Genomic DNA, 23240 nt, shown 5'->3' with positions numbered 1-23240 from the left:
GTGAGCTAGGATATGGCTAGCCATAGGTGGGGACTATGCGGCCCGCTGCATTGTCCCCGGTGGCAGAGAAACAAAAGTTGATGGGTTCGAGTGCACGATGTGGGGGTCGCCGACGTAGGAGATGGTGGTGGTTTTAAAGGGGTATTCAGGGATGGTGGCGGTACGACAGAGGTGGCGACTTGGGAAGGGCGGGGCAGCGAGATGCTGGCCTAGGTGACGACAAATGGCGGTTCGCCCGGTTGCAGCAGTGGGTGTAGATCGCAAGGAGGAGGACAAAGAAAAACACGTGGTCAATCGACTAATGTGAGATTTATTTCCAGGCTACTAACTTTTGGGGTTCTTAGGTTAGTTAAACTTTTTTGGTGATACACAACTAAAATACTAATGTACACATTGACATGATTGCATGGCACAATTTGATTTAACTTTATTTAACAACTACCTATTCACAAGCGCAAGTCATTTTCTCCTGATTCAGGGCAGCCTTTTGACCAGTTCGACGTTAGTGCGTTTACCATGTACTACCTTCGTTCCAAAATATAAAATGTTTTGATAGACCATTTTAGCTTAGCAAAACGTCTTATATTTCAGAACAGAGGTAATAGTTCTTTGAAATTGTCATTTCTCGTGCCTTTTCAAAATAATAATGCCGTACTATGCACTTGACTAGGACACATTTCTATGGATTAATTTTCGTTTGTGCATGAATGGGGAGCATTTACGAGTTGAATTCGGGATTTTATGGTTCTATAAAATGTTGAATTGTTTTATATGACCACCACTAATCCGTGGAGGTTATTCAAGCGGTTGACATATCTCTAGCCCTGATTTTCTCAAGTACAGGTGCGCCTTAACATCTATGCTCAAAGCCTCACAATCGGAAAGTCGCTCCCTCCTTTTTTTCTAAGTTGTGCTCCCTCACTGTAGGAAAGAAAATGAATCCACTCTCAAACAAACAGAAAAAATATAATAAGGTCAACTTTGTTGGGTACTAGCAGGCTGCTAGGGCCAAATACATGCGGGCTACACTTAGTTCTTTTTTCAATCAGATCCATATTACTATTTGCGGATCTAATTATCGGGATTTTATCGAGTTAACAATTGCAACATGAAGTTAGCACTACTTTCTAGATCATATACAACACAAGATGCAAAAGAAAGATAACATAGGAGAGAGAGAGAGAGGGAGGGGGAGAGAGAGACGGAGACAGAGAGAGAGAGAGAGAGTGAGAGTATTCATTGTCAAAAAAGTTACCATGTCAAAAATGTATTTGTGCATGCCAAAAGAGTAGCTATGTTATGTGTAGTAACAAGAATTTGGTATCGCCACTGTCATCTGCACCCAGCAGCTAACCTGCATTGATTAGGAATGGACATGAAAACCGTAAAGTAAAATTTGAATTACTGATAGTTCCAGCAAATCTGTTGTACTCACTGACACAGCTTTAGTTGCGTCAATTAATTCGAATAGGGGGGAGTATAGTATTTCTCATTAAGATATTTAATTAATGTATTTACTGGCAGTTCTCTAATTACCTAAAAATTATGTATTAACATGCATGTTTGATACTTTTTCTATCAATTAAAACTATGACAATAGTTACGGAACAGAGGGAGTATTTTTTATTTCCAATATACACAAAAAAATAAATTATATGATCAGAATCCATCAAATGATGTCTGGAACAAAAAACACACACATCAAATGATAGACTAATTGGATATCGTGAACCTTATACTTCGTACCTGTCAAAGTTAATCTGCTTAGTTTTGTGCATCATTTTGATGTGTATCGAGTGTTTTAATTGGGGCATGTTGCAACAATTTTCATCCTTTCCCCTCAAAAGAAAAAAAACAATTTTCATCCTGTTTTCTACTAATTAATTTAATTACGTAGTAAAAAAAATCAACCTGTTTTCCACTATGATCTAGTATATGTTTTTTGCCTCGTCATATACAAAATTACCAACCACTTATATTTAAATCTTGTCGGTTGGGCTTTGCCAAATCTGAATTATCATGATTCTATGATTCTGTATAGACCAATAACCATTGAGGTCTTCTGTGGAGTCAAGCTAGGGGCCTATGACCATATGCTTTATTTTTAGGACCATATGTTTGTCTTTGGCAGAAGTCAATTAGGAATATTCAAAACCTAAACAATTAGCAACACCCCGCTGCTGCCGGCATTTGTCAGCTCTAGCTGCATCGCCGGCTGCAACTATAAATATGTAGGAGTTCTTGACATGAGAGCACACACCAACATCTCCTTCAGCTCATGCAAGTAGCAAACTCAAGCTACACGACTCACATCCCAAACATCTATTACAGCAACATGCCGATAGCTCGTTTTGCTACATTGCTCATAGTCACCGGCTTCCTCTCCACGGTCGGACATCTCGGAGCGCCGGCATTTGGCGCTCTCGATGATGATCTCTTATCCCTTGACATTGTGTCGAAAATCCATACCGATAGGAGCTTGACAGCCAGGGCTTCCTCGGACTTTGGCCACATTGTGGAGGCCACCCCCGATGGAGTTTTCCACCCGGTCTCTCCCGCCGACATAGCTGCTCTAATCCGCTTCTCGCTCTACCAGCAGACACCGTTCACGGTGGCGCCGCGTGGGAAAGGGCACTCCTCTAGGGGACAGGCCCTCGCCCCCGGCGGCATTGTCGTCGACATGCCCTCGCTGGGGCGTGGTGACCATGGTCACCGTGTAAATGTGTCCATCGATGGGATGTACGTGGACGTCGGCGGCGAGCAGCTATGGTTCGACGTTCTCCATGCCACGCTCAAGCACGGGCTCACGCCACGGGTGTGGACCGATTACCTCCGCATCACCGTCGGCGGCACGCTCTCCAACGCCGGCATAGGCGGGCAGGTGTTCCGGCACGGCCCCCAGATCTCCAACGTGCACGAGCTTGACGTCGTCACAGGTACCGGTTTTCTGCCTGGTGGCACGCATTCTGTGTACCGGTCGATGCGACTAGTGTCCACGTCGTTTGCTCTTCATTAACTAGTGCACACGAGTCGGCGTTGTTTTTAAATAGCTAAAATCTGTGTTCGCTGCAGGCACGGGAGACATGATCACCTGCTCCCCGGGCAACAACTCGGACCTGTTCTACGGGGCGCTGGGCGGGCTGGGCCAGTTCGGGGTGATAACTCGGGCCCGGGTCGGGCTCGAACGGGCTCCGAAACGGGTCAGGTGGGTCCGGCTCGCCTACACGGACGTGCACCAGTTCACCGCTGACCAAGAGCTGCTCATTTCAAGAGGGGCCGGGTTCGACTACGTCGAGGGTCAGGTCCAGCTGAACCGGACCCTGACGGAGGGCCGGAGGTCGTCGTCCTTCTTCTCGGCGTCGGAGCTCGCCCGTCTGACGGAGCTCGCGCTGGGCACCGGATCAGCCGCGGTGTACTACATCGAGGGCGCGATGTACTACGGCGACCGCTCTGCCGCCACGGTGGATCGGAAGCTCGAGGCGCTGCTGGAGGAGCTGAGCTTCGTCCCGGGGTTGGCGTTCGTCAGGGACGCGTCGTACGTGCAGTTCCTGGACCGCGTCGGGCAGGAGGAGCAGAAGCTCCGGGCGGCCGGCGCGTGGGACGTGCCGCACCCGTGGCTCAACCTCTTCGTCCCGAGGTCGCGCATCCACGACTTCGCCGCCGGCGTGTTCGACGGCGTCCTGAGGGGCGCCAGGCCCGCGGGGCTCATCCTCATGTACCCCATGAACAGGGACAGGTGGGACGACCGGATGACGACGGCGACGCCCGACGAGGACGTGTTCTACGCCGTGGGGCTGCTCCGGTCGGCGGTGGCCGCCGGCGACCTGGAGCGGCTGGAGAGGGAGAACGAGGCGGTGCTGGAGCTGTGCGACCGGGCGGGCATGGGGTGCAAGCAGTACCTGCCGCACCACGCGTCGCAGGACGGCTGGAGGCGGCACTTCGGGGCGAAGTGGGACAGGGTCGCCGCGCTCAAGGCCACGTACGACCCGCGGGCGATCCTGTCGCCGGGGCAGGGGATCTTCCGGGCCGTGGTGGCCAGCACGACGCCCGCTACAATCACGGCGTCCTGAGATTTATTTAATCTGCTCAAGTTGAAGGTTCATCTGTTGGAAACTGGAAATTGTATCCCGTACGGCCGTGCACGTCGAACCAGCGACCACTGGCTGGGCAGTATTCAGTAGGTGTTCAGACTTCAGAGCAGAGCGTAGGATTGCAACGAGGGGTCCGAAGGGGGACACGTAACGTAATGGAACTCTGTTAGTACCTCGAGTCCTCGAATATAGGAACTCGGCACGACCAGTAGAACATCATGATCATGGTTTACCCCGCCCATCCTTCGTGGATAGTAAAGGTCGAAAGGTGTGTGAGCATAATACAGTAATCTGGTTTCACAATGGATTGTACTCACAAAGTCCCTCGAATATAAGTGGCGCCGCTTCAATGTGGTCATCCTTCTACATCACTTGGGAGGGGCTCTTCCCGTCGTACCTTCTACATGCAGCATCAACATCCTGTTCAGATCACTGCCCCTTGCTTCTTGCAGCTGTTGCAGCCCCGCGCCGGCCGGCCACGTTTAGATTTGAATCCTTTTGGCCTCGGTTCCCGCACTTCCAGGAAACAGTCTAAGGCGCCTGAACCGCCCAACCTCAACGCAATGTGCTTTTGCAAGGCTGAAGGAGAAAATGAAAAGGGTAGCAAAGGATCTCAAAATCTGAAATAAATCTCAGTTTGGAGGGGCCAAGATTCAGATGCACATTGCAACTGAAATAGTCCTACGCCTCGACGTAGCTCAGGAGTCTAGAGCCCTCTCCGATGCGGAGTTCCATCTTCGAAAAATGCTCAAGCTCAAAATCTTAGGACTAGCGGCAATCGACCACGCAAGGAAGCGCCAGGTCTCCAGAATCACATGGCTGCGAGCTGGAGACGCGCCAACAAGCTTCTTCTAGGTGAAGATCAATGCTAGGACACGAAAAGCATTCATCCACACACTTCATGAACCATCCGGTGTAGTCACCTCGCAGGAGGACAAGGAAAACTTGATCCATGATCACTTCTCCTCCCTCCTGGGCACGGCAGCGCACCGCGACACCACTGTCAATTGGCGATCTCTTGCCATGACCAGGCTGCAGGGCGGAGGGCTCGACAACCCATTCACGGAGAAAGAAGTGTGGCGTGCAATCAAAGCATCGCTGGCGGACCGTGCACCGAGGCCGGACGGCTTCTCCGGCATCTTCTTCAGGTCATGCTGAGCAACAATCAAAGGCGACATCATGGCAGCGTTCAACCAGTTTTACAACCTAGTAGGCAGCAATTTTGGAGCACTCAACACTGCGGTCGTTGCATTGCTGCCAAAGAAGGATGGAGCGGCGTCAGTTAGCGACTATAGGCCAATTAGCCTCATCCACTCCATCGCGAAGTTGATCTCCAAAGTGCTCTCCCTCAGGCTCGCTAGTGTAATCCACACGCTCATCTCACCAACACAATCGGCCTTTCTTCGGACAAAATGCATCCATGATAGTTTCCTTTATTTCAAAACTGCATCAAGGCCCTGCATCGACGAAAAACACCAGCTCTGCTTCTCAAGTTGGACATCGCAAAGGCCTTCGATATGTGTCCTGGGAGTACAACCTAGAGCTGCTGCAACAGAGAGGCTTCAGTGCACGTTGGAGAGACTGGATAGCTTTGCTACTCTCCTCCTTGCCGTCTTCTTTCCTCCTAAACAGCATCCCCGGAAAGAAGATCCATCACCGGAGAGGTCTACGGTAGGGTGACCCCTTGTCGCCTTTCCTCTCCATCCTCGCGATCGACACACTGCACCATCTACTTCAGGCCGCAGCCGAGCAACACATCATTGCACCGCTGCCAGGACGAGAGCTAAAACTTAGAATTAGTTTGTACGCCGACGACGCTATCATCTTCACAAACCCGGTTAGGCAGGAGATTGATGCACTGATGGAAATTCTTCCTGAGTTTGGCGCATCCACAAGCTTGTACATCAACCCCTCAAAGTCGGTGGCATTACCCATTAGATGTGAGAGTATCGAACTTGCGGACGTGCTACAAAATTTTGGAGGAGCCGAGGGGCAATTTCCATCGACCTACCTTGGTTTGCCGCTCACCCTCTCCAGACTCAGATTAGCAAACCCGCAGTTCATCATAGATAGAATCAAAGCTCGACTAGGCTGGAAAGGAAAACTGCTGCCCATTGCTAGCAGACGAGTCTGGTTCGATGTGTCGTGAGCGTTATGCCAACTTTCGCATTGTCTGTCCTTCGAGTGCCAAAGAAACTACTCAAGGAGATTGACAAATGCCGCCGTAGATTCCTCTAGAAACAAGACGAGGAGATCACAGGTGGTAGCTGCAAGGTTAATTGGTCAGCTGTGTGCACTCCCACAACACATGGAGGACTAGGGATCCTCGACCTCGAGTGTTTCGGCCGCGCCCTTAGATTGTAGTGGCTCTGGATCTCCTGGACCGACCCGAAGCAGCCTTGGGTCGGCACGGAGCCGCCATGCAATGCCAGCGACAAGGCCCTCTTCATGGCGGCGACCACGGTCACCATCGGCGACGGTGCAACGATACTCTTCTGGCACTCCTCCTGGATCGGGTCGAGCACCCTCGCGCTCCACTCGCACTCTAGGCGCAAAAACAGGACGCCAGTGCGTGACGCCCTTACGGATGAGACTTGGATAAAGGACCTGCGGCACGGGAACGTCCAGCCACTACTGTCGGAATTCATCCAATTGCACCGCACGATCGCGTCAACCACCACCGAAATAACGGAGAGGAATAGGGACCATATTAGGTGGAACTTAGAGGCTAAGGGACAATACTCGGCAAGTTCGGCCTATGCCGCGCAATTCCAAGGAAGAGTTCAAGACGATTGGCAGCAGCTGATCTGGGAAGCAAAGGTACCTGGGTGCATAAAGATTTTCACCTGGCTCCTTCTGCAAAATCATCTCTGGACTTGCGACAGGCTTGAGCGGCGCGGCTGGCCAAACAACTACTTCTGCACGTTATGTGTTTGTAACTTGGAGACGGCGCACCACCTCATATGGAGCTGCCCACTATCCCGAGAGGTCTGGGAAAGGGTGGGCGCAAGAAGGGGATGTCAACAGTTACACCCAAGAAATCATGTGCAAGGGGAAAGCGCCATTGCTTCACTCCAACGGATGGTGGCAAGCACCCAACCAGCACAAAGAAGGGCCTGCAATGCCACCATGCTCCTAACATGCTGGGAAATTTGGCAAGAGCGGAACCGGTGTGTGTTCATAGGAAAGACACCTTCCGTGCAAGACATCACCAAGGCCATTGAGCATTCCATTGAGCTTTGGAGGCAAGCGGGAGCTGTCCATTTAGAGAGACCCTTTTGGGATCCACCGTGTAACGCCCTCGATGCGGCTATATCTCCTACGTGTCGAGGCACGACTTAGAGGCATAACCGCATTGAAAGCAATGTCGCAAGTTAGGCAATCTTCACAACATCCCATGTAATATATAGATAATAAAAGGGGAGATACATACTTGGCTTACACTCGCCACGTCAATCAAAGTACATAAGTAGCATTACAACATTCAAACACTCATGGTACGACTACGGCGCCAAAATAAAAGATCAACCCAACATGCGACACGGTCCCGATCGCCCCAACTGGGCACCACCACTGATCATCAGGGAAAGACACATAGTAACGGCGTGAGTCCTTGTCGAACTCCCACTTGAGCTCAAGCGCGTCATCTGGAACGGAGTCATCAGGCCCTGCATCTGGTTTGGAAGTAATCCGTGAGCCACAGGGACTCAGCAATCTCGCACCCTCGCGATCAAGACTATTTAAGCTTAAAGTTAAGGCAAGGTAAGATATGTGGAGCTGCAGCAAGCGACTAGCGTATATGGTGGCTATCCTGTTCGCAAAAGAGAGCGAGAAGAGAGGGCAAAGCGCGAACGAATAACTAGAGAACAACCTGCGGCAAGCATTACTCCAACACTGTGTTCACTTCCCGGACTCCGCCGAGAAGAGACCATCACGGTAACTCACACAGTTGATTCATTTTAATTAAGTTAAGGTTCAAGTTATCTACAACCGGACATTAACAAATTCCCATCTGCCCATAACCGCGGGCACGGCTTTCGAAAGTTCAAATCCCTGCAGGGGAGTCCCAACTTAGCCCATGACAAGCTCTCACGGTCAACGAAGGAATAGACCTCCTCCCAAGACATTCCGATCAGACTCGGTATCCCGGTTCTACAAGACACTTCGACAAGTTAAAACAAATCCAGCAACACCGCCCGAATGTGCCGACAAATCCCGATAGGAGCTGCACATATCTCGTTCTTAGGGCACACTCAGATAGGTCAAGCTACGAGTAAAACCAACCCTCGAGTTTCCTCGAGGTGGCCCCGCGGGCTGCCTGGTTCGGACCAACACTCAGAGGAGCACTGGCCCGGGGGGGGGGGGGTTTAAAATAAGATGACCCTCGGGCTCCGGAAACCCAAGGGAAAAAGAGGCTAGGTGGCAAATGGTAAAACCAAGGTTGGGCATTGCTGGAAAAGCTTTAATCAAGGCGAACTATCAAGGGGTTCCCATTATAACCCAACCGCGTAAGGAACGCAAAATCCGGGAACATAACACCGATATGACGGAAACTAGGGCGGCAAGAGTGGAACAAAACACTAGGCGAGAGGCCGAGCCTTCCACCCTTTACCAAGTATATAGATGCATTAAGATAATAAGATAATATAATGATATCCCAACAAGTAAATAATGTTCCAACAAGGAACGGCCCTCCAATCTTCACCTGCAACTAGCAACGCTATAAGAGGGGCTGAGCAAAGCGGTAACATAGCCAATCAACGGTTTGCTAGGACATGGTGGGTTAGAGGTTTGACATGGCAATTTAGGAGGCATGATAAGCAAGTGGTAGGCATCGTAGCATAGGCATAGCAAAAGAGCGAGCATCTAGCAAAGCAAAGATAGTAGTGATTTCGAGGGTATGATCATCTTGCCTGCAAAGTTGTCAGAGTTGACTGGATCCTCGAAAGCAAACTCAACGGGCTCCTCGTTAGCGAACTCGTCTCCCGGCTCTACCCAAACAACACAAACAAGCAACAAGGACACAATCAACCACGTGCAAAGCTCAAACAATATGATGCAAAAATGGTATGCTATGCGGGATGCGATATGTGATGCATATGCAAGATTTGACAAGGAATGAATGAACCTGGCCTCAACATGGAAATCCAAGTGTGCCACTGGAAAGGTGAGATGAAATCTCTTGAAAACGATATAAAGATCACCGGAATCGGAGTCACGGTTTGGAAATGGCAAGCAATTCAAATATGACAACGATCTGCGATTTGCAGCAAGTAGCCATCTAAATGCAACAAGATGAACATGCTAAAGCACTCAAACATGGCAAAAAAATACATGGAAGGGATCCATTCATGATGCTTAACAAAAGCGGAACACTGAGCTACGGCCAATTCATCCATTAACAGGTTCAAAGAAGTATGGCAAAAATGCATTTGGTAAACAGATTTCAGACTTAGTGAAATTAACACTTGTCTGGAATTTTAGATCAGGTAGCACTTGGAGCATGAAAACTATATGCTACAAAGCCTGAACATGGCAAAGTAAAGCATGGCATGGAGCTACTCAAAGAGCTTAACAAAAGTCCCTTAGTGACCTTGATCCAAAAGGGATCAGAAAATACATTTACAAGCATGTGAACATGGCAAAAACATAACCAATTCTCAGACTTAGTGAAAAACTGGAGCATGCAAATCAGGTATCAAGTAGGCATGTTTACGAGCTTGATGCACTCACTACAGAGCAAGTCATGACAAACTAAGCATACACCCATCAAGAATACACATTATACATGCTATACATGGCAAGAATAATAACATAGCATGCACGGATCAACTACAACATCCTCGGCAAAATCGCTAACAAGTAGACAATCTGCCCAGATTCACGAAATAGCAAAAGTAAAGCTCGATTGACTCAAGCTAGGGTGCTCCATAAATGCAAACAAAGACATGGATGGATAGAGCACTACACGATTAACAAAACATCCTTACTGATCATCCTCAAAAGAGGCACGGATCACTAGGAAACAACATGAACATATGGCATATTGAGATAAACAGATCAAGGACTTAGTGGAATTGCTAAGTCCCTGAAATCAGCATTAACGAATGCACCACTTTGCAAGCTTGTGCTAGTCACCACACACATCACAAAAAGACATGGGTTGCACCTCTGGAAAGATGGCAAAACATATAACAAAACACATGTAGAGCTCAGGGGCATATCATGCACACAATAATCATGGCAAAAATGACAAATGACTAATTGGAGCAGCAGATATGACAAATAACTCAAATAGCATTCTTCCAACAGCATTTCGGGCATCAAGACGAACTCAAATGAAAATGATGCAATGGGATGAAATGATGTGCTCTTTGAGACGAACACTTTGATATGCTATATGCCCAAAACGGAGCTACAGATGCAGAGATACAACAAGATGAAAAACGCAAAATAACTAGGGTTAGGGCGAAAAAGTCAACCGACTCCGATTTCAGATCTGGACCGGATCGAGTCCGGGTACTGTAGCGGCGGTATTCCCGAGGACGACCGGCCGGAGTTCGTGCTCGCCGGCGGAAGCGGAGCTCGCCAGAGCTGACCGGCCGACGAGGCGACGACGATGCGACGACGGAGGGCGGTGCTCGGCGGGGCGGCGACCACCGGCGACGGGGCGGCGAAGGGCGGCACGGCCAGCTGGGCGGCCGCAGCGGAGGTCGGCGCCGGCGACGAGGCACGTCGCGGCGGAGGCGGCCGGCGGCTTTGGCTGCGGAGCCGGGCGGTGAGAGGAGGCGGGCGGCGGCCGGCTCGGGCCCGGGAGGGCCTCCCGTGGGCTTGCCGGGCCGGAGGAGAGAGGAGGAGGCGGCGGTGACGTGGCGCTCTCCTATTGGTCCGGGGCGGCGGCGGCGAGACGTCTGGCTAGAACGGACATGTCCGGCGCGGCGCGAGGAGATTTCTAGGGTTAGGGGAGGAAGGAGATCCGGGAATTTCGGGAGAGGGCTATTTATAGGCATAGGAGGAGCTAGGAGAGTCCAAATGAGGTGCGGTTTTCGGCCACGCGATCGTGATCGAACGCTCTAGATGATGGAGAGGGTTTTGGTGGGTTTTGGGCCAAATTGGAGGGGTGTTGGGCTGCAACACACATGAGGCCTTTTCGGTCCCTCGGTTAACCGTTGGAGCATCAAACGAAGTCCAAATGGTACGAAACTTGACAGGCGGTCTACCGGTAGTAAACCAAGGCCGCTTGGCAAGTCTTGGTCCAATTCGGAAATGTTTAACCCCCACACACGAAAGAAAGGTAGAAATGACCACTGGAGGAGAACGGAGCGCCGGAATGCAAAACGGGCAATGGGGAAAATGCTCGGATGCATGAGATGAACACGTATGCAAATGCAATGCACATGATGACATGATATGAGATGCATGACAAATACAACAACACACGGAGAAAAAACCCGAACCCGAGAAAATAAAACAACTTAACGCCGGAAACGGCAAGAGTTGGATTACATATTAGGTAAATCATATCCGGGGTGTTACACACCGTGAGAATTAGAGCATGAGTTTCCAGGTTTACAATATTGTAACCAAAATACTGGTTCTAGGACCCTCACCCCACCTTTTGTATTTTTCCTTTGCTTTTTTCTTATGAAATGAAACGCCAACAACATGCTGGATCTTTCAAAAAAAAGTCCCTCGAATAGCCACTGTTTTTTAGACAAGGAGGACATATTCCGTCCTCTACATCGTTTTGATACACACAACCATCAAATAGCCGATGTGATCCGGGCAAAATGATTTTATTTTTTCAAAAAACTTTCAATCTATTCATCTTCAACCTTGACAGTACAATGAAGACCAGCAATAATAAATATTACATCTAGATCTGTAGACCACCCAACAACGACTACAAGCACTATAGCGAGACGAAGGCACACTGCCGTCATAGCCCCCCCTCGCCCTCCTCCTCGCTGGAGCCGGACAAAACTTGTTGTAGTAAACAGTCAGGAGCCATCATGCTAAGGTACCATAGTCCAGCACAACAGAATAGCAACAGTCGCTGATGAAGAGTTGCGTAGATCAGAAGGATCCAACCTGAAGACATAAGAGCATAGATGAACGATGGCCAAATTCTAGCAGATCCACCAAAGAAAGATTCATTGGAGACACACCTCTACACACCCGCCGAAGATGCTAGACGCACCACCATGACAAGGGCTAGGCGGGGAGAACCGTATCCCATCTTTAGGGAGCCGCCACCGTCTCGTCTTTCTGAGTAGGACACAAACCCTAACAAAACTAAAAAAACATCTAAAAAGGAGCCATGTCGCTGGCAAGGGCAGGGATCCGCCGCCCCACCATGGCCCTAAGGCCACCCGAGACGAGACGGACCACCGGCGGGAGGCAGAGGAAACCTAATTGAAGGAAATATGCCCTAGAGGCAATAATAAAGTTATTATTTATTTCCTTATTTCATGATAAATGTTTATTATTCATGCTAGAATTGTATTAACCGGAAACATAATACATGTGTGAATACATAGACAAACATAGTGTCACTAGTGTGCCTCTACTTGACTAGCTCATTGATCAAAGATGGTTAAGTTTCCTAACCATAGACATGAGTTGTCGTTTGATCAATGGGATCACATCATTAGGAGAATGATGTGATTGACTTGACCCATTTTCTTAGCTTAGCACTTGATCGTTTTTTTACTGATATTGCTTTCTTCATGACTTATACATGTTCTTATGACTGAGATTATGCAACTCCCGAATACCAGAGCAACACTTTGTGTGCTACCAAACGTCACAACGTAACTAGGTGATTATAAAGGTGCTCTACAGGTGTCTCCGATGGTACTTGTTGTGTTGGCATAGATCAAGATTAGGATTTGTCACTCCGATTGTCGGAGAGGTATCTCTGGGCCCTCTCGGTAATGCACATCACTATAAGCCTTGCAAGCAATGCAACTAATGATTTAGTTGCGGGATAGTGCATTACGAAACGAGTAAAGAGACTTGCCGGTAACGAGATTGAACTAGGTATTGGGATACCGACGATCGAATCTCGGGCAAGTAACATACCGATGACAAAGAGAACAACGTATAGTGTTATGCAGTTTGACTGATAAAGATATTCGTAGAATATGTAGGAACCAATATGAGCATCCAGGTTCCGCTATTGGTTATTGACCGGAGAGATGTCTCGGTCATGTCTACATAGTTCTCAAACCCGTAGGGTCCGCACGCTTAAAGTTCTGTGACGATCGATTTTATGAGTTTATATGTTTTGATGAACCAAAGGTAGTTCGGAGTCCCGGATATGATCACGGACATGACGAGGAGTCTCGAAATGGTCGAGACATAAAGGTTGATATATTGGAAGCCTACATTTGTGTTGGGGAACGTAGTAATTTCAAAAAAATTCCTACGCACACCCAAGATCATGGTGATGCATAGCAACGAGAGGGAGAGTGTTGTCTACGTACCCTCGTAGACCGAAAGTGGAAGCGTTAGCACAACGAGGTTGATGTAGTCGTACGTCTTTACAATCCGACTGATCAAGTACCGAACGTACGGCACCTCCGAGTTCAGCACACGTTCAGTCCGATGACGTCCCTCGAACTCCGATCCAGCCGAGTGTTGAGGGAGAGTTTCGTCAGCACGACGGCGTGGTGACGATGTTGATGTTCTACCGGCGCAGTGCTTCGCCTAAGCACCGCTACAGTATTATCGAGGTGGACTATGGTGGAGGGGGGCACCGCACACGGCTAAAAGATCAAAAGATCAATTGTTGTGTCTATGGGGTGCCCCCGTCCTCCATATATAAAGGGGGAGAGGAGGAGGGGGCCGGCCAAGAGGAGGAGGCGCGCCCAAGGGGGGGCAATCCTACTCCAAGTAGGTTTTGCCCCCCTTTCCTATTCCAACTAGGAGAAGGGGGAAGGAGGAGGTGGAGAGAAGGAAGGAGAAGGGGAGCCACGCCCCCTTCCCTTTCCCAATTCGGATTGGGGCAAGGGGGGCCGCGCGCCACCTCCTGCTGCCTCTCCTCTCCCACCACTTTGGGCCCATGAGGCCCAATAACCCCCCCCTGAAGGAAATATGCCCTAGAGGAAATAATAAAGTTATTATTTATTTCCTTATATCATGATAAATGTTTATTATTCATGCTAGAATTGTATTAACCGGAAACATAATACATGTGTGAATACATAGACAAACAGAGTGTCACTAGTATGCCTCTACTAGACTAGCTCGTTAATCAAAGATGGTTATGTTTCCTAAGCATGAACAAAGAGTTGTTGTTTGATTAACGGGATCACATCATTAGGTGAATGATCTGATTGACATGACCCATTCCATTAGCTTTGCACCCGATCGTTTAGTATGTTGCTATTGCTTTCTTCATGACTTATACATGTTCCTATGACTATGATATTATGCAACTCCCGTCTACGGGAGGAAACTTTGTGTGCTACCAAACGTCACAACGTAACTGGGTGATTATAAAGGTGCTCTACAGGTTTCTCCAAAGGTAGATGTTGGGTTGGCGTATTTCAAGATTAGGATTTGTCACTCCGATTGTCGGAGAGGTATCTCTGGGCCCTCTCGGTAATGCACATCACATAAGCCTTGCAAGCATTGCAACTAATGAGTTAGTTGTGAGATGATGTATTACGGAACGAGTAAAGAGACTTGCCGGTAACGAGATTGAACTAGGTATTAAGATACCGACGATCGAATCTCGGGCAAGTAACATACCGATGACAAAGGGAACAACGTATGTTGTTATGCGGTCTGACCGATAAAAGATCTTCGTAGAATATGTAGGAGCCAATATGAGCATCCAGGTTCCGCTATTGGTTATTGACCGGAGACGTGTCTCGGTCATGTCTACATTGTTCTCGAACCCGTAGGGTCCGCACGCTTAAGGTTTCGATGACAGTTATATTATGAGTTTATGAGTTTTGATGTACCGAAGTTTTGTTAGGAGTCCCGGATGTGATCACGGACATGACGAGGAGTCTCGAAATGGTCGAGACATAAAGATTGATATATTGGAAGCCTATATTTGGATATCGGAAGTGTTCCGGGTGAAATCGGGATTTTACCGGAATACCGGGAGGTTACCGGAACCCCCCGGGAGGTATACGGGCCTTAGTGGGCTTTAGTGGAAGAGAGGAGAGGTGGCCAGGGCTGGGCCACGCGCCCCTCCCCCCTAGTCCGAATAGGACAAGGAGAGGGGGCCGGCACCCCCTTCCTTCTCTCTCTCCTCTTTCCCCCCTCCCGAATCCTATGCCAACTAGGAAAGGGGGGGGGGAATCCTACTCCCGGAGGGAGTAGGACTCCTCCTGGCACGCCCTCCCTGGCCGGCCGCACCTTCCCCTTTGATCCTTTATATACGGAGGCAGGGGGCACCCCTAGACACACAAGTTGATCCACGTGATCATATTCTTAGCCGTGTGCGGTGCCCCCTTCCACCATATTCCTCGATAATATTGTAGCGGTGCTTAGGCGAAGCCCTGCGATGGTAGTACATCAAGATCATCACCACGCCGTCGTGCTGATGGAACTCTTCCCCGACACTTTGCTGGATCAGAGTCCGGGGATCGTCATCGAGCTGAACGTGTGCTAGAACTCGGAGGTGCCGTAGTTTCGGTGCTTGATCGGTCGGGCCGTGAAGACGTACGACTACATCAACCACATTGTGCTAACGCTTCTGTTGTCGATCTACAAGGGTACGTAGATCACACTCTCCCATCTCGTTGCTATGCATCACCATGATCTTGCGTGTGCGTAGGAAATTTTTTGAAATTACTACAAAACCCAACACCCCCCCCGGGGGGGGGGGGTTCCGGTAACCCCTCGGTACTCCGGTATATATCCGATAACCCCCGGAACCATTCCGGTGTCCGAATATAGTCGTCCAATATATCAATCTTCATGTCTCGATCATTTTGAGACTCCTCGTCATGTCTGTGATCACATCCGGGACTCCGAACAACCTTCGGTACATCAAAACTCATAAACTCATAATATAACCGTCATCGAAACGTTAAGCGTGCGGACCCTACGGGTTTGAGAACTATGTAGACATGAACGCGACACATCTCCGGTCAATAACCAATAGCAGAACCTGGATGCTCATATTGGCTCCCACATATTCTACGAAGATCTTTATCGGTCAGACTGCATAACAACATACGTTATTCCCTTTGTCATCGGTATGTTACTTTGCCCGAGATTCGATCATCGGTATCTCAATACCTAGTTCAATCTCGTCACCGACAAGTCTCTTTACTCTTTCCGTAATACATCATCCCGCAACTAACTCATTAGTTGCAATGCTTGCAAGGCTTAAGTGATGTGCATTACCGAGAGGGCCCAGAGATACCTCTCGGACAATCGGAGTGACAAATCGTAATCTCGAAATACGCCAACCCAACAAGTACCTTTGGTAGACACCTGTAGAGCACCTTTATAATCACCCAGTTACGTTGTGGCGTTTGGTAGCACACAAAGTGTTCCTCCAGTAAACGGGAGTTTCATAATCTCATAGTCACAGGAACATGTATAAGTTATGAAGAAAGCAACAGCAACAAATTAAACGATCAAGTGCTAAGCTAACAGAATGGGTCAAGTCAATCACATCATTCTCCTAATGATTTGGTCCCGTTAATCAAACGACAACCCATGTCAATGGCTAGGAAACATAACCATCTTTGATCAACGAGCTAGTCAAGTAGAGGCATACTAGTGACACTCTGTTTGTCTATGTATTCACACATGTATTATGTTTCCGGTTAATACAATTCTAGCATGAATAATAAACATTTATCATGATATAAGGAAATAAATAATAACTTTATTATTGCCTCTAGGGCATATTTCCTTCAGTCTCCCACTTGCACTAAAGTCAATAATCTAGATCACACACTAATGATTCTAACACCCATGGAGCCTTGGTGTTGATCATGTTTTGCTCATGGAAGAGGCTTAGTCAACGGGTTTGCAATATTCATATCCGCATGTATCTTGCAAATTTCTATGTCTCCCACCTGGACTAGATCCCGGATGGAATTGAAGCGTCTCTTGATGTGCTTGGTTCTCTTGTGAAATCTGGACTCCTTCGCCAAGGCAATTGCACCAGTATTGTCACAAAAGATTTTGATTGGACCCGATGCACTAGGTATGACACCTAAATCGGATATGAACTCCTTCATCCAGACTCCTTCATTTGCTGCTTCCGAAGCAGCTATGTACTCCTCTTCACACGTAGATCCCGCCACGACGCTTTGTTTAGAACTGCACCAACTGACAGCTCCACCGTTCAATATAAACACGTATCCGGTTTGCGATTTAGAATCATCCGGATCAGTGTCAAAGCTTGCGTCAACGTAACCATTTACGATGAGCTCTTTGTCACCTCCATAAACGAGAAACATATCCTTAGTCCTTTTTAGGTATTTCAGGATGTTCTTGACCGATGTCCAGTGATCCACTCCTGGATTACTTTGGTACCTCTCTGCTAGACTTATAGCAAGGCACACATCAGGTCTGGTACACATCATTGCATACATGATAGAGCCTATGGCTGAAGCATAGGGAACATCTTTCATTTTCTCTCTATCTTCTGCAGTGGTCGGGCATTGATTCTTACTCAACTTCACACCTTGTAACACAGGCAAGAACCCTTTCTTTGCTTGATCCATTTTGAACTTCTTCAAAACTTTTTTCAAGGTATGTGCTTTTGTGAAAGTCCAATTAAGCGTCTTGATCTATATCTATAGATCTTAATGCCCAATATATAAGCAGCTTCACCGAGGTCTTTCATTGAAAAACTCTTATTCAAGTATCCCTTTATGCTATCCAGAAATTCTATATCATTTCCAATCAACAATATGTCATCCACATATAATATCAGAAATGCTACAGAGCTCCCACTCACTTTCTTGTAAATACAGGCTTCTCCAAAAGTCTATACAAAACCAAATGCTTTGATCACACTACCAAAGCGTTTATTCCAACTCCGAGAGGCTTGCACCAGTCCATAAATGGATCGCTGGAGCTTGCACACTTTGTTAGCTCCCTTTGGATCAACAAAACCTCTCGGTTGCATCATATAAAACTCTTCTTCCAGAAATCCATTCAGGAATGCAGTTTTGACATCCATCTTCCAAATTTCATAATCATAAAATGCGGCAATTGCTAACACGATTCGGACAGACTTAAGAATCGCTACGGGTGAGAAGGTCTCATCGTAGTCAATCCCTTGAACTTGTCGAAAACCTTTTGCAACAAGTAGAGCTTTATAGACATTAACATTACTGTCAGCGTCAGTATTCTTCTTGAAGATCCATTTATTCTCAATTGCTTGCCGATCATCGGGCAAGTCAACCAAAGTCCACACTTTGTTCTCATACATGGATCCCATCTCAGATTTCATGGCCTCAAGCCATTTTGCGGAATCTAGGCTCATCATCGCTTCTTCATAGTTTGTAGGTTCATCATGGTCTAGTAACATGACTTACAGAACAGGATTATCGTACCACTCTGGCACGGATCTTACTCTGGTTGATCTACGAGGTTCAGTAATAACTTGATCTGAAGTTTCATGATCATCATCATTAACTTCCTCACTAATTGGTATAGTTGTCACAGGAACCGGTTTCTGTGATGGGCTACTTTCCAATAAGGGAGCAGGTACAGTTACCTCATCAAGTTCTACTTTTCTCCCACTCACTTCTTTCGAGAGAAACTCCTTCTCTAGAAAGGATCCATTCTTAGCAACGAATGTCTTGCCTTCGGATCTATGATAGAAGGTGTACCCAACAGTCTCCTTTGGGCATCCTATGAAGACACATTTCTCCGATTTGGGTTCGAGCTTATCAGGTTGAAGTTTTTTCACATAAGCATCGCAGCCCCAAACTTTCAGAAACGACAACTTTGGTTTCTTGCCAAACCATAGATCATAAGGCCTCGTCTCAATGGATTTCGATGGTGCCCTATTTAACGTGAATGCGGTCGTCTCTAAAGCATAACCCCAAAACGATAGCGGTAAATCAGTAAGAGACATCATAGATCGCACCATATCTAGTAAAGTACGATTACGACGTTCGGACACACCATTACGTTGTGGTTTTCTGGGTGGCGTGAGTTGCGAAACTATTCCGCATTGTTTCAAATGTAGACCAAACTCGTAACTCAAATATTCTCCTCCACGATCAAATCGTAGAAATTTTATTTTCTTGTTATGATGATTTTCAACTTCACTATGAAATTCTTTCAACTTTTCAAATGTTTCAAACTTATGTTTCATCAAGTAGATATACCCATATCTTCTTAAATCATCTGTGAAGGTGAGAAAATAACGATATCCGCCACGAGCCTCGACATTCATCGGACCACATACATCTGTATGTATGATTTCCGACAAATCTGTTGCTCTCTCCATAGTACCGGAGAACGATGTTTTAGTCATCTTGCCCATGAGGCACGGTTCGCAAGTACCAAGTGATTCATAATCAAGTGGTTCCAAGAGTCCATTAGTATGGAGTTTCTTCATGCGCTTTACACCGATATGACCTAAATGGCAGTGCCACAAATAAGTTGCACTATCATTATCAACTCTGCATCTTTTGGCTTCAACATTATGAATATGTGTATCACTACTATCGAGATTCATCAAAAATAGACCACTCTTCAAGGGTGCATGACCATAAAAGATATTACTCATATAAATAGAACAACCATTATTCTTCGATTTAAATGAATAACTGTCTCGCATCAAACAAGATCCATATATAATGTTCATTCTCAACACTGGCACCAAATAACAATTATTTAGTTCTAATACTAATCCCGAAGGTAGATGTAGAGGTAGCGTGCCGACTGCGATCACATCGACTTTGGAACCATTTCCCATGCGCATCGTCACCTCGTCTTTTGCCAGTGTTCTCTTAATCCGTAGTCCCTGTTTTGAGTTGCAAATAATAGCAACAGAACCAGTATCAAATACCCAAGTGCTATTGCGAGCTATAGTAAGGTACACATCAATAACATGTATATCACATATACCTTTGTTCACCTTGACATCCTTCTTATCCGCCAAATACTTGGGACAGTTTCGCTTCCAGTGACCAGTCTGTTTGCAGTAGAAGCACTCAGTTTCAGGCTTAGGTCCAGACTTGGATTTCTTCTCCTGAGCAGCAACTTGCTTGCTGTTCTTCTTGAAGTTCCCCTTCTTCTTCCCTTTGCCCTTTTTCTTGAAACTAGTGGTCTTATTGACCATCAACACTTTATGCTCCTTCTTAATTTCTACCTCCGCAGCCTTTAGCATCGCGAAGAGCTCGGGAATAGTCTTATTCATCCCTTGCATATTATAGTTCATCACAAATCTTTTGTAGCTTGGCGGCAGTGATTGAAGAACTCTGTCAATGACACTATCAACAGGAAGATTAACTCCCAATTGAGTTAAGTGATTATGATACCCAGACATTTTGAGTATATGCTCACTGACAGAACTATTCTCCTCCATTTTGCAGCTGTAGAACTTATTGGAGACTTCATATCTCTCAATCCAGGCATTTGCTTGAAATATTAGCTTCAACTCCTGGAACATCTCATATGCTCCATGACGTTCAAAACATCGTTGAAGACCCGGTTCTAAGCCGTAAAGCATGGCACACTGAACTATCGAGTAGTCATCAGCTTTGCTCTGCCAGACATTCATAACATCTAGTGTCGCTCCTGCAGCAGGCCTGGCACCTAGCGGTGCTTCGAGGACGTAATTCTTCTATGCAGCAATGAGGATAATCCTCAAGTTACGGACCCAGTCCGTGTAATTGCTACCATCATCTTTCAACTTTGCTTTCTCAAGTAACGCATTAAAATTCAACGGAACAACAACACGGGCCATCTATCTACAATCAACATAGACAAGCAAGATACTATCAGGTACTAAGTTCATGATAAATTTTAGTTCAATTAATCATATTACTTAAGAACTCCTACTTAGAAAGACATCCCTCTAATCTTCTAAGTGATCACGTGATCCAAATCAACTAAACCATAACCGATCATCACGTGAAATGGAGTAGTTTTCAATGGTGAACATCACTATGTTGATCATATCTACTATATGATTCACGCTCGACCTTTCGGTCTCAGTGTTCTGAGGCCATATCTGCATATGCTAGGCTCGTCAAGTTCAACCCGAGTATTCCGCGTGTGCAAAACTGGCTTGCACCCATTGTAGATGGACGTAGAGCTTATCACACCCGATCATCACGTGGTGTCTGGGCACGACGAACTTTGGCAACGGTGCATACTCAGAGAGAACACTTTTATCTTGAAATTTAGTAAGAGATCATCTTATAATGCTACTGTCAATCAAAGCAAGATAAGACGCATAAAAGATAAACATCACATGCAATCAATATTAGTGATATGATATGGCCATCATCATCTTGTGCTTGTGATCTCCATCTCCGAAGCACCGTCATGATCACCATCGTCACCGGCGCGAAACCTTGATCTCCATCGTAGCATCGTTGTCGTCTCGCCAATCTTATGCTTCTACAACTATCGCTACCGCTTAGTGATAAAGTAAAGCATTACAGGGCGATTGCATTGCATACAATAAAGCGACAACCATATGGCTCCTACCAGTTGCTGATAACTCGGTTACAAAACATGATCATCTCATACAATAAAATTTAGCATCATGTCTTGACCATATCACATCACAACATGCCCTACAAAACAAGTTAGACGTCCTCTACTTTGTTGTTGCAAGTTTTACGTGGCTGCTATGGGCTGAGCAAGAACCGTTCTTACCTATGCATCAAAACCACAGCGATAGTTTGTCAAGTTGTTGTTGTTTTAACCTTCGCAAGGACCGGGCGTAGCCACACTTGGTTCAACTAAAGTTGGAGAAACTGACACCTGCCAGCCACCTGTGTGCAAAGCACGTCGGTAGAACCAGTCTCGCGTAAGCGTAAGCGCAATGTTGGTCCGGGCCGCTTCATCCAACAATACCGCCGAACCAAAGTATGACATGCCGGTAAGCAATATGACTTATATCGCCCACAACTCACTTGTGTTCTACTCGTGCATATGACATCAACGCATAAAACCTGGCTCAGATGCCACTGTTGGGGAACGTAGTAATTTCAAAAAAATTCACACGCACACGCAAGATCATGGTGATGCATAGCAACGAGAGGGGAGAGTGTTGTCTACGTACCCTCGTAGACCGAAAGTGGAAGCGTTAGCACAACGCGGTTGATGTAGTCGTACGTCTTCACGATCCAACCGATCAAGTATCGAACGTACGACACCTTCGAGTTCAGCACACATTCACTCCGATGACATCCCTTGAACTCCGATCCAGCCGAGCGTTGAGGAGAGTTTCGTCAGCACGACGGCGTGGTGACGATATTGATGTTCTACCGATGCAGAGCTTCGCCTAAGCACCACTACAGTATTATCGAGGTGGACTATGGTGGAGGGGGGCACCGCACGCTAAAAGATCAAAAGATCAATTGTTGTGTCTATGGGGTGCCCCCTCCTCCGTATATAAAGGGGGAGGAGGAGGGGGCCGGCCAAGAGGAGGAGGCCCGCCCAAGGGGGGGGGGCAATCCTACTCCAAGTAGGTTTTGCCCCCCTTTCCTATTCCAACTAGGAGAAGGGGGAAGGAGGAGGTGGAGAAAAGGAAGGAGAAGGGGGGCCGCGCCCCCTTGCCTTTCCCAATTCGGATTGGGGCAAGGGGGGCCGCGCGCGACCTCCTGCTGCCTCTCCTCACCCACCACTTTGGTCCCATGAGGCCCAATAACCCCCCCCCCCCCCGGGGGGGGGGGGAAGGGGTTCCGGTAACCCCCCGGCACTCCGGTATATATCCGATAACCCCCGGAACCATTCTGGTGTCCGAATATAGTCGTCCAATATATCAATCTTCATGTCTCGACCATTTCGAGACTCCTCGTCATGTCCGTGATCACATCCGGGACTCTGAACAACCTTCGGTACATCAAAACTCATAAACTCATAATATAACCATCATCGAAATGTTAAGCGTGCGGACCCTACGGGTTCGAGAACTATGTAGACATGACCGAGACACGTCTCCGGTCAATAACCAATAGCGGAACC

General features: G+C 47.4%; 1 protein-coding gene across 1 annotated transcript; it reads left to right on the top strand.

The window, feature by feature from the left end:
• The first annotated feature begins 2301 nt into the window (after window positions 1–2301).
• On the top strand, window positions 2302–4426 carry LOC125523144 (cytokinin dehydrogenase 10-like). Its single transcript, XM_048688200.1, has 2 exons — window positions 2302–2936; window positions 3073–4426. The coding sequence occupies exons 1-2, from the start codon at window positions 2336–2338 to the stop codon at window positions 4068–4070; spliced, it is 1599 nt and encodes a 532-aa protein (XP_048544157.1). The 5' UTR covers window positions 2302–2335; the 3' UTR covers window positions 4071–4426.
• The last annotated feature ends 18814 nt before the right edge of the window (window positions 4427–23240 follow it).

The sequence above is a fragment of the Triticum urartu genome, chromosome 7 (genome assembly GCF_003073215.2).
Source record: "Triticum urartu cultivar G1812 chromosome 7, Tu2.1, whole genome shotgun sequence".
Classification (NCBI taxonomy): domain Eukaryota; kingdom Viridiplantae; phylum Streptophyta; class Magnoliopsida; order Poales; family Poaceae; genus Triticum; species Triticum urartu.
Note: the sequence above shows the minus strand (reverse complement) of the source record. Positions and strands in the feature narration are given on the sequence as shown.